Raw genomic sequence first — 12,919 nt, 5'->3', positions numbered from 1 at the left:
CCAAGGGATATTCACAGGGGCTTTGTGTTTGACTCAGGTTGTCATGAAAGAGTGTGCAACACAGAGGAATTTAAAAGGATAAAAAAAAATGGGGGAACTACTCATTTCTAGGATGTGTAATGTATTTATCTGGGCATTGTAAACACCACATTAACATTATATAGTAAAAAGTGAATATGAATTTTACATTAAGGCTGTCCATATTTCTCTGTACAGTACAAGTCTTCCGTTATCTAGATTTATTAGTGTGAAGGGGAGATGGGAAAGGCTAGCATACACCACTGCCAGAGATGGTTCCTCCTCAAGTTGAGCTGGTCTCAGCTGTTATTGCCTCCATCAGTTTCAACCAGGCTTTAAGGAGAAGAAGAGGAAAATATCCTACCCTGGCAAGTCATTGGATTACACTAACCTACATCATGCCAACACAAACTCACAGGTGGTCTTTCAGTATTTCCTGAAAATACCTTCTCCCCCAAAAGAGTCAGTTCACAACCTCAAAACATAAAATTTAACCCCATATACCCACCTTATTACTACACTCGGGCAGTATGACTTCAAGTACTGAGGATTTAATGAGTTTCTCCTGTTTCTGCTCATTCATATACATGCAGTCTTATAGGAACTATGCATTATGTAACATGTATTATGTGCAGTGGGGCTGGGTGAAATCAACAAACTATCTAGAGAACAAGGTATACATCTGGACCTAAATCCAATTCACAGCCCTAAGGACTGTGGCTCACAATTATATTAAAAATAAAGAGACATTTCAAAGACAATGAAATGTATGGAACCCCACAAAAACATAAGAGTTTCCTCAACATGTTTTTGCTCAACCACCACCAATAGCTTACTGGCCTATTCACTAAAAAAACCCTGAGGGTGTGGAAGCTACACATGGCCCAGTACAAAAACAATGTCTCATCCTTAATATCATTTCCACCTTTTTTCACACATTTAATGGATGAGGCTTTTCAGAGTCAGAGTCCAAGTCCAGGTACCATGGAAAGAAATGTAACAAAAGAAAAGACCAAAACAAGATGCTTGTAGAGGTTATATGTCCTACTGATACGATGACAGCAACTTTTGGGCATTTAGGAATCCACAAGGGTCAGTCCATCATGCAGTGCACGTTTCCACATGTAGTAGGTAGAACGTGCCGTCAGGGGGAAGCGGGCTCTGAATTCCTTGTACGTTGGGAAGGTCTTCGACTCAAAGCGCTGCTGGAGAAACAGCTTGGCTTGGGCTTTGAACTGTGCTGTGGCAATCACATCCATCACAAACATGTCATCATTATTGACTCGCCCTGCCATTTGATAACCTGGTATCATGGCATTGTTGGTCTGAGCCATTTGTTTTTCCAATGGTCCTGGGACAGTTTCCTTTTCCTGTAGTGAATGCAATTCAAGCTGTGACTTTTCACCAGTCTCAGTAATCTTTTCCAGGTTTCTGGAAACCCCATTTGATGCAAAAGGATGCTTTTTGGGCTGACTGCTGCTTCTTTTCCTCCAAAACCAATAGGCTGTAGAAGACACACCTGGATAGCGCAGGCGGAACTTGCAGAAGGGCATTTTCCATTGGCAGACATGTTTCTTGGCTAAGTCACGAAGTTGCTTTTGCCAGCTGTACAGAGTTGGTTTCATTCGCACTTGAATTCGGGGCTGTGGGTTGTGTCCATTAAGCATCTTCCCTACAGGCAGGTTTTCTGGCTTCAGTGGAAGATATGGCTTCCTGTTCATAAGAGGTATCTGATTAACAGAAAGAGTCTGGGAAGGCTTGAAGTTAGTGTTCTCCTTCATGGCTTTTCTCCTCCAGTTGTAATAGGTAGACCTGGAGATGCCAGGAAAACTCCGCTTGAAGCTCCTATAGGGTACAAGAGTATTCATAGAAATTGAATTTTCCAGGTAAGACTTGGCTCCTTGCATGGAGGCCCCATTTTGAGTGGGATTCAGGAGAGGGCTTATAGATCCCAGGCCTCCGTCAGACTTTGTAATAGCTCCATCTGTGCCAGTACAGACATTCTCTGGTTTGCACACCTGAGGATCCTTTGACAACACACCTTCAGAAGGGGAAGAAACATTACCATTCAGCATGCTTTGCATCTCATGCTTCCAGGCATAGTAAGTGGAGCGAGAGATTTCTGGAAACATTTTTCGGAAATGCTGAAGAGGGACAATGTTGCCCTCTTGGAAGCAGGACTGCAAGAAGTGTTTGGCTGCAAATCTGGCAGCTGCTTTCTGCCTGTGCTCTCGGGACTGGCGCTTCCACCGATAGAATGTACTTTTGGTAATGCTGTATCTTTCACGTAGGTCAGAGTAAGTCACCTGTGGATCCTTGTTAAGCAACTCCAGGGTCTTCACCGGCTGCACTTGAGGTTCAGGAGGTGGATTGGTAGGCTCCAGTTCTTCCACCCCCACAACAGGCACAAAGTACTGAGCTTTGAAAACCTGGCTGGAGAGCTGCTGCCCTGACCACATGATGTGAAGCGTGGAGACTTGCATACTACATGTTCTAGGTCTTATCAGTCGGTTAAAGTATGGCCGGATCTTTAGGTTGCTCATTGGGTAGATGGAATAGATGTTGCACTGCACCACAGATGCGAGGGCATAGACATGCCACATGTTAGCATATGTCCCAGGGAAGCAGGTGGCTTTGATGTCAGCATCAAAAATAGCCTCTAGTACAGCTAAGGGTAAGCTAGTCATTTCAGGAGATTCCTCGGTGCAAAGTGAGTAGCGAGCAGCCTGGAGCATCACCTTGGAGTCTATCATGCCTTTCAAGTAGTATTGCTTGTGAAGTAACATCTCCACAGTTGTACGTACTTGCAACTCCAAACTTAGGCTGGTATTTCCCCACAAAATCATGCTGGCTGCCTCAAACAGGTGATTCCCTTCACCTTTGCAAATCAAAGGCAACATACGTCCAGGAGCATCTTCTGGGTAGAGACTTCTAGCTACCTGGTCAATTTCTAGCTCTTCCTGAAACTGTTTCCTAGAGTAGCTAGGTAAGGAGAAAGAAGACAATGTTCTCTCAGCCTCCAAGGCTGCACTGGTTAGTCCATCTAGACCAAAGCATTCAGTAGCCTCCTGCAACTCCTGGAGCACAGACTGTACAAGCTGGTGTCGCTGGATCATCCTGAAATACAGAATAGTTCAAACAATGAGAATGCAACCTGTTCAACTTAGCTTAAACCTTGCTTACACAGCCCTAATAAAGTGACACAGTTCAACTGCTCTATTGCAGTAGACAATTGCATTCATAAAACAATACCTGCAACAATAACTTATAGGAAGAGACTGAGCAATTTTTATGAGAACATGGCAGCTCCCAGACTCTTAGGACGCATGCATCATTGAAACAGCATACCTCCAAAGTGACTTGAAGCAGCTTTATTTTGGCTGTCTGTGTAGGGCCATAGCCTCAACAGTCTAGTGCTTCCTGACTTCCAGAATTATTAGTGTTATAAAATACTTTTAAAATTTCCTCAAAACTTTAGTGTTATTTAATTCAGAGATGGCTTGAGTGCTGGACTGCAACTCTGAAGGTCAAGGTTCAACTCCCTGCTCTGCCATGGAAAGCCACTGGGTGACTTTGGGCAAGTCACAAACTCTCAGCCCAAAAACCCTGTGATAGTATCACCTTAGGGTTGCCAGAAGTCAGAAACAACTTGTAAGCACATAACAACTTCATTAGTACTTCCATTTTACTGATCAGGAAATGAAACCAAGAGATATTAACTTGCCCATGTTGTTGGTAATGACTAACAAGTTGGCTTCAACCTTATGGTGACTTTATGAATGAGAAATCTCCAAGATAACCTGTTATCCACAATGCTAGTCAGGTCTTGCAAACTGTGTTCTGGCTTCCTTGACTGATCTACCTGTAATGCCATCTTTCTCTTTTCCTATTGCCTTCCACCTTGCCAAGCATTATTGTCTTTTCTAATGAGTCATGTTGACTCATGATAAACCCAAAGTACAAAAGCCTCGGTTTAGACATTTTGGCTTCTAACCAGTGTTCAGGGTTGATTGGCTCTAGGGCCCATTTATTTGTTTTTTGGTCCATGGTATAACACTCCTTCAGCATCATATTCTGACAGCTTTCTTTATGGTCCAGCTTTCATAATCATACACAGAAATTAGAAGTAGTATGGCATGGACAGTCTGACACTGCTATTCACTCATGAACACATTTTTGGCCTTGAAAGTCAATGCTACTCAAATGTGTCAAAACTGTTATATATGTCTGTGTCTGTGGCTTTTGTCTTTAATCTAACCTATTAAATTAATAGGTTAGAGCCATTTTTGCTGTAACGTCCTTTTTAATTAAACACTTCAATGTTATTACTTTTCCATGTAGATGTAGAAACCAGACCACAAAGCCCTCTATGACTGACATTTACTATAAGTAAATGCAAGTTTTATCTTGCTCTAACACACTTTACATGAGAGCCAGCATGTTGTAGTGGTTTGAACACTGGACTATGACTCTAAAGACCAGTGTTTGATTCTCCCCCATACAGCCATGGAAACCCACTGAGTGACTTCAGGCAAGTCACATTTTCTCCTCCTCACAGAAAGGCAAAGGCAAACCCACTCTGAACTAAACTTGCAAAATAACCAAAACCCTGCAATAGGTTTGCCTTAGTGTCACCATAAGTCAGAAACAACTTGAAGGCACACAACAATGACCAACTTTACAGCTGAGTATGTGAATTCACCTTAGCATTAATTAGTATATGAGAATAGAAACAGAGCCCTTGAGGGACCAGGGAGGCCACTCTGAAAACAAGAAAATGCCACGTATACCTCTGTTTATGAAGCAGATGTGTTCCTTGGAATTACTTCTTTGATAGAAAATTTGCTACCAGAGTGAGAAATAACATGGGGGAGGGGGGAGGAGTAATATTCTATACCACTTAAAAAAACATCATTTCAACATGTTTCTGCAAACTTCTTATTCAAAAATTAAATTAAGCACATATGAAATTAACAGCCAGGCCAAGAACGCCTTCAACCTTCTAGAGACTACCTGAAAGCTTCTTCCACAATGCATTCAGGAATAATCTTTTCTATCCCCAGCCTTGATTTATGATCGCCATGTTGGTAGCCAAACTTATAGGTTTATACTTGCTGATCATTTGGGAGGGGGGGGGGTTAGAAGTGAGACAGGCTGATGTGCTGTCCTCTTTTTTCTCTGTTTTGCCATTTACACCTGCTCAGTAAGGGAGTCTGGAGGCAGCTGCTGTTTACCCTTGACTATTGAAGACACATGCACATATACAGCTATAGTAGGATCAACTAGAGTAGAATCTCATTCTTTCCCAGTTTAAGCTTAATTGTAATGTTTACTGCAGACATGCTGCTGCAACCCAATACCAGAAGTCTGTTTTCCCCAAGCTCTCCTGTTTTTTTCCAACTCTCCTCCGAAGCCAATCCTGGCAAAAATCTTACAGCTAGACAGAGGTTAAGGAGGAAAATCAGAAAGTTAAAGAAATGTAAAAAGACATTGTAAAAAAAAAAAAAAGGATCTTGTCAAAGGCTTTGTAAACTGAGGGATGCCTGTACAAGCTTTCATCCTTACCTATTACAAACAATGGTATATTTAGCTGCAGATCAGATCTAGCTATTGGATGGAAGGAACCCCATGTCCCACTGTGAGCATGTGATACAATAAAGGAAAGCTTTCTAAAAGCCACAAACTAGGTTCGCAGCTTGAGAAGCTACTTATAAGTCATTAGACACAGTTATAATTCCAAGGTCCCTAAATGTACTTACCATAATTTACCAATTTGGTTTTAACATTAATAAGTAACTATTCCCCCATTTCTCAAAACTAATTAAAATGATTAACTCTTAGTTGCTTGCTTAAAATCTGGATGTTAAGTGCATCCAGTGTTTTAAAACATTCTCTTCTTCCTGTCCACCTTGTCATCATTTTCTCTACACCAGTGCTTCTCAATTATTTTCTGTCATGCCCCCCTAGGAAGAAGAAAACATTTTGCGCCCCCCGCACGACTGTAAATAGTATCATTTGTCTATAAAATTGTTATAAGTACACCTCTGCATAACAGTGCTTCGCGCCCCCCTTTACGGAGCCTCGCGCCCCCCCTGGGGGGCTCACCCCACTATTTGAGAAGTACTGCTCTACACCAACAAGGCAGCACTTGAATCATGTGATGCTGCATTGCTTATTGAGACCATGCTCTCGTTGTTATAAAAGCTACACTGCACAGAGAATGTAAACAGAGTGCCTTCTACCAAAGCTATTATGGAATAATATTTAGCAGCATGCCTTCTAACAATTATTAGAGGAGTAACTTATGCCTTCTTTTCTGGAGGAAGAATTTAAAGTAAAAAGTTGATTTTAACTAGTTGCTTCCAAGTGCTGATCTTGCTCACATCTTCAGATCCTGCCTCCTTCCTTCACAACATTTGTAAGTTCCAGCCTTGTAACATTAACCAAAATATTCTGTTTATTCAAGATGCTTCTCCTACTACTATTGACCTTAGAAATCTCCTACAACTGTTGACCTTAGAAATCTATAACATAATTCTGATATTGCATCTTCTTACTGGCTTGCCCTACGCACAAATCAGCTGATTTACAGGTTTTATTTTACATCATGGTAGTAAAATTTGTGAAGGCAGTATATAGCAGTTTTTTAAACCTTAGTTTATTTTTTGCAACTTTATTTTTAGCAATGCTGCAGCACTCCTAAAGAAATGCTGAGTTCTTTTGAAAAGCCAAGCTTTTTTCGCTGCTGCATCACACTGTTGACTCAAGTTCAAAGTCATAGTTGTTCTAGACTAGAGCCTGCATTCTAGAGGCTTCTAGATGTTTCAGAGTACAACCCCCCTTCAGCCCTGACAACATAGCCACTAGTTAGGGGTAATGGACATCATAATCCACCCCATCTGGAGAGAATTAGATTGGGGAAAGATGTCTTAGAACCAACACTAGATAAGACATCCAGTCTGAAACATATAGAAGCCTCTAGAAGCCTCCTGGACTGATCATAGCAGTCCTAGATATGTGCAAGTCTTTAACTTCTAAAGCCATTCCAGCACAGATGGAAATTATTCCGTTTTCACGTAGGCACATTTTGGGGAACATTTACAGATTCTCTCTCCTTCCCTAATCACTTTGATATTGATTAAACCATTGACAGAGAAGTCTGTAAGAATCCAAATGTTCATTTAAAACTACATCATGCCATTATAACAGAAGCTTGATAAACTCTGGCAGGTGCCACCATGCAAGTAGCATGAACCAACACCACTTGGATGCTCAATGAAGTTTCCAGGTCCCTGGTGGACAATTTACCCTATGGATATTACAAGAACAAAACCACCAGAAACACAAAGCACACTTACACCTACAGGTAGCTGAACATAACATCCAATGCTGCTGCTGTCACTTCATTTATCTTTCACCATGAATGATATCTCAAGTACCAATAAACTTTTTTCTTCTTCAGGAAAAGATAGAACTCAAATGTGTATAGCTTAGCCTTAGCAATTCAGCCAAGGGTGCCATTTAGGAAAAGGTCAATCTCTCCACCCTTTGTAATTCAAACCACCTGTCATTCTCAAAAGAAGGTATTATGCTTCTGGCTACTTCACTAGTTGGCTAATTCAATAGACATAAAGTATTATAAACAAATGTTAAAAACCTATCTTGTCAGCTGCAGCAGTGAAACGATATAAATTATTAGTTTAAGAGGTCAGTGCTATTTTGGAATATTTTTTGTTGCTTTAAAAATAAACTTGCAACTGTTCTCGGATAGTCATATTCCAAGATAAACAGAGCTCACTGAAAGTGCACACATTTTTAGAAACCTTATTATAAGTTATAATCATTCAATGAATTTTAGCAAGAGGCAAGACATTACCTAAGTATTATGCTTATCGTCATGATTATTACTAAGTTAGTTATAATTAAAACATCTTTTGAGTCTTGAAAAATACTTATTATTTTCCCCAGGCAAATGCCCAAAGGGTACTAAAATTCATTTAAAAAACTACAATATATGCAGTTAAACTACGTGTTGTAGTTGAATATACTGGTCATGTGTCATTTTTCCAGTAAATATTTGTTTTACCCCTTCTACTAAAATTGAACCCTGTGCCTAGCCAATAAAAAAGAAAAGACCTTATATTCTACTGTGTTTAACATTCCCTCAAAACACCCTGTTAAAGAAATATTGCTTTTAGATCTGGACACAGATTTGTTATTGTATGCCTTCAAGTTGTTTCAAAACAATGTTTTAGCAAGATCTGTTCAGAGGAGGTTTCCCATTGCCTTCCCCTGAGGCTGGGCTGTGTTAAATCTGTTAATAGCAAAAATACCAGAATACTGCCCAATGGTATAGAAAGTTTACACAAGTGATAAAATAGACTCATGCCAGTGAATCCTAATGCGCCAATAAACCAAGCACTTTGGCTGCATCATAGGGAATGTTTGGGAATTTTGTTTAGGAGGAGGAGATGGAATATTCTAATTTTAAATCAAGTAAGGGTCTAGTTCAATTTTAGGATGGTGCATTAAATCAAATGTTTTGTTTTGCATAGAGTTTTAAACATATTTTCCATTTTAAAGCATAGCTGTTTTAACTTTTAATTATACACACACACACACACTTTAATATTTTTGTATTGTTTTTCAAATTGTATCATTTTAAATTTGCTATTCATCACTTTGAGTCCCTGTAGGCAGGATATAAGTGAATAAAATAATAGTAGTAATTGTAGTAGTGGTAGTCATTCACATTCATTTATATAGTGCTGTAAAATTTTATACAGTGCTTTACATACAAAAGTTAAAAATTGAGGTTAATACCTGCCAAACAGCGTACAATCTGCAAAGCAAACAGGTAATAAATTTAAAGCTTCACCTAGCAAAATACGGACAATAATAAAATGCTAAAAACACCAAAAAGATATTAACCAAGCAATAATAATAATAATGAGAGCCAGCGTGGCGTAGTGCTTTGAGTGTTGGACTGTAACTCTTGAGACGAGGGTTCAAATCCCAGGTCAGCCATGTAAACCCACTGGGTGACCTTGGGCAAGTCACACTCTCTCAGCCTCAGGGGAAGGCAATGGCAAATCTCCCTCTGAATAAATTCTGCCATGATAGGGTTGCTTTAGGGTTGTCGGAAATGACTTGAAGGCACACAACAAATCAAAAAATGACAACAACAACAATGTGCTTGAACCAAACATTGCAAATCCCAGTTTTATCTCTGGAGTTGCCAAGCCTACAAAGATTCAGGAGTTCATGGTCTTCCTGAAGCCAAGCTGAGAGTCTGGAGTCCCACCAAGAAAGGCAAAACAACCAAGGAGTTTATCAGTCAAGAGAAATTGGAAGTATAATCCAATGGCAATCCGAACGCAATCATGGGGTTTGACATTATTGCCTGATAGACTACCACATGCAATTTTGGGCAATGGAAAGTCAGTCCGAATGCAATCATGGGGTTTCACATTATTTTTTTGGACGTGTCCTACATTTTTCATGAATGCCCTACGTTTTGTGGTGCCTTGTCCTCCTTTGCAGTTAAGACATCTGGGATGCCCTCAATGGGGAATTATTAAAAGATTGGGTAGAAGGCACTGAGGTAAACTTTTGGAGAGGGAAAAAGAGGAATTTGGGGGACTTTTGGATCCACCTAAAAACATGTGACTGGCTCAGGGTTTAGTCAGAGGACATAATTCGGCGGGAAAAGGAAATGCTTGGTCAATGTGTGTGTGTGTGTGTGTGTGTTGGGTCCTAAGGTGCACCTATAGGCTATCATGGGGTTTTCTTGGCAAGGTTTCTTCAGAAGTTTGCCATTGCCTTCTTCCCCCTGAGGCTGAGAGAGAGTGACTTGCCCAAGGTCACCCAGTGGGTTGACATGGCTGAGGTGGGATTGAACCCTGGTCTCTTGAGTCACAGCCCACGAGGCTACCTCCCCTTAAGTAACAATCCCTTAAAATAAGCCTGGCTTCCTCAAGCGTTCGTGAAATGTCCTAAAAGGAGAAGAGAGAACACCAAGTTTCTTTCCTTCCCTCAGGAATGGATGACCAGGCACGTCCTCCTTTTCCAGGACGCGTCCTCCATTCCAGCATTCTGTCCAAGAGGAATTCCAAAAAGTCCCCCAGACTTTGAACAGGACTAAGAAGCACGAATTCACATCTATATGTTTGTTTGTGTGTGTGTGTGTATGTGTGTGTGTTGCAGCTTTTTTTGATCACGTCCTCCATTTTTCCAGAAATGTCCTCCCTTTTGCAGTGCCATGTCCTCCTTTGCAGTGTGCAGGAGGACCTCTGGCCACCCTGAACTTCAGAGGAGAGCCCCATCCCACAAAAAGAGACCCCATAAAAATGGCTTGGGACTTTCACCTGGAAAGAAAGCCTGAGAAAGGAGGAAAAGTTGAATATAAGGAGGAAAAAATGAGTAGGTTCTGAGATAAAGGTTTCAACACTTTTGTATCTGGTTCTTGCCAAGCCAGAAGGAAGAAAACAGTGTCATCTTTAACCTAGTTGCTACTGAGACTAATTAATTAATAGGCTGGGTCCGCACTGCAGGGCGAATCCGGTTTGGCACCCCTTTGGGCTGCCCTGGCTCAAGACTAGGGAATTCTGGGCACGGTCGTTTGTTGTGGCACCAGATGCGCTCTGAGGCTACTCTTGAGGAAGCCAGGGAAGCCCTCCTTTCCTCTTCCAGCTTCCTTCCTTGAGCTTGAAGCTGCTCTCTGGCCTCCATCATGTGGCTTGGCTCCCCTTTCATGAAAGACAGGCAATCCACATTTTCTGCTCAAACCTGTTTGGAAATGCAACTCACCTTGAGTTTGTTGGGCAAAGGAGGTCTGGTGCTTGGGCCCTCAACCAGTCCTAAAAAGAGCTTGCTCCTCTTGGCTGCTTTTGGAGATTTCCTCCCTCTTTTTTCTGCAAAGGCTGCTCTCCTGGGCATTTAAATCCTCCAGCAGCAGGAAGCCCTGAGCCCCCCTCTACTCACTTCTCAGCTGGGTGTCCCACATTCAGACTGGAACTGGTTTCAAATCTGGAGTGAACCAATTGGAGTGGCTGGATCTGTGTGTGGGGAAGGGTCTCGGCTCCTCCTCTCTTTCTCCCCCCCCCCTCCTCAACCACCATCACCAGGAAATAGTCCATCCCCAAGTGCTCCTGGAGCCCAAGATGAAAGGCCTGTGCAGATGCAAGGGTCACTTCCAAAGCTAAAAGTGATCATCATGACTATTGTCTAAGGCACTCCCTGCAACAGGACTCCTTAAAGAGACCAGCGCCTGCCAGGGAGCTAGGGCTTGAACACACTTTCCAAGGGACTAAAAACAGGAAGGATCAGTCTGGGAGAAGGGGGATGTGGGGCCAAAATGCCAAGGCAGAAGAAAAAGTGATTCCCAATCTCCTTAATCCTCCAGGTGTTTTGGGCTTCAGTTCCCAAAAGTCCCAACCAACTGGACAGTCAGGAATTCTGGGAACTGAAGTCCAAAACACCTGGAAGACCAAAGTTTGGGAACCAATGGAAGCAGCATCCCATTCAGCTTGTTGTTGTTGTGTGCCTCCATGTCATTTTTGACTCCTGGCGAGAAAAAGTGATTCTCAGTCTTTAATCCCCCAAAGTCCCAACCAATTTGAGAGGAATTCTGGGGACTGAAATCCAAAACATCTGGAGGACCAGAGTTTAGGAACCAATGGGAACCGTGTCCCATTCAATTTATTGTTGTTGTGTGCCTCCAAGTCATTTTTGACTTCTGGCAAGAAAAAGTGATTCCAGTCTTTAATCCTCCAGGTGTTTCAGACTTCAGTTCCCAAAAGTCCCAACCAACTTGACAGTCAGGAATTCTGGGAGCTGAAGTCCAAAATATCTGGAGGACCAGAGTTTGGCAACCAATGGGAGCAGCAGCATCTCATTCAAGTTGTTGTTATGTGCCTCCAGGCCATTTTTGACTTCTGGCAACCTTATCATAGGGTTTTCTTGGCACATTTCTTCAGAGGGGGGTTGCCATTGCAATCCTCTGAGGCTGAGAGAGTGTAACTAGTCACCCGGTGGGTTTCCTGGCCCAGCTAGGAATCAAATGCTAGCCTCCAAGGTTGTAGTCCCAACACTCAAACCATTACACTGGCTTAAGAGACATACCTAATTCTTTTCATAACTCTGAAAATAATGTATCAGGTGGATATAAATGTCTTGAACAAACTGGAATGCCTGTTGACTTAAGGTGAACCCCATTCGTTTCATAGAATCTTGTTAGGCGAGCAATACTCTTGAGTTGCCTTCCTCTGAAACAGAAACCTTTAAACCTTTATTTATTCCTTTGCAAGGGTTTGTATCCTGCCTTTCTCCCATAATGGGATTCAAGGCGGTTTACAAAAGATTTCCTGCATGGCAGGAGGTTGGACTGGATGGCCCTTGTGGTCTCTTCCAACTCTACGATTCTATGAAATTAAAAACACAAAGACACCTAGCAGAAGGAAGAAAGGACAATAAATCTGTGTTAGAGACAAGCCACATCTGATCTGTTGCATTGCTGGTCTTCCACTTTAAATGAAGGTAGGTGGTTCAGTTTGGTAATTTTGCACTCTAGACTCAAGTTGTGTCTTTAGGGCAAACCCGTGTAAAGAGTAAATGGGTTTAGAGACACAGTAGTTCATCTGCTTCCTTTGTTTCTGTACTTATTAAAAAAGGAAGAAACAAATTACTAACATCTTCTTGTGCATTCTAGTGAAGGCACACCCACCTGCACCAGCATGGTCCTTTTCTCTTTTGCCTCCTCCATGCTGCTTCATTTACTTAAAAAATGAAGTTTTTTGTTTGGTTGGTTTTGGTTTGATTTTTTAGGAGGAAATGGATGCTTTGATTTAGATTTCCTGCATGGCAGGGGGTTGGACTGGATGGTCCCTGCGGTCTCTTCCAA

General features: G+C 41.8%; 1 protein-coding gene across 1 annotated transcript; it reads right to left on the bottom strand.

Annotated features, from left to right (window-relative positions):
* Window positions 1-874: 874 nt before the first annotated feature.
* VRTN (vertebrae development associated) lies at window positions 875-10,960 on the bottom strand. Its single transcript, XM_042446947.1, has 2 exons — window positions 10,828-10,960; window positions 875-3,135 (listed from the first exon to the last, which is right to left on the bottom strand). Exon 2 carries the CDS (start codon window positions 3,132-3,134, stop codon window positions 1,095-1,097), a length of 2,040 nt encoding a protein of 679 aa, XP_042302881.1. The 5' UTR covers window position 3,135; window positions 10,828-10,960; the 3' UTR covers window positions 875-1,094.
* Window positions 10,961-12,919: the final 1,959 nt, after the last annotated feature.

Source organism: Sceloporus undulatus, chromosome 1, assembly GCF_019175285.1.
Source record: "Sceloporus undulatus isolate JIND9_A2432 ecotype Alabama chromosome 1, SceUnd_v1.1, whole genome shotgun sequence".
In the NCBI taxonomy this organism is placed as follows: Eukaryota; Metazoa; Chordata; class Lepidosauria; order Squamata; family Phrynosomatidae; genus Sceloporus; species Sceloporus undulatus.
Note: the sequence above shows the minus strand (reverse complement) of the source record. Positions and strands in the feature narration are given on the sequence as shown.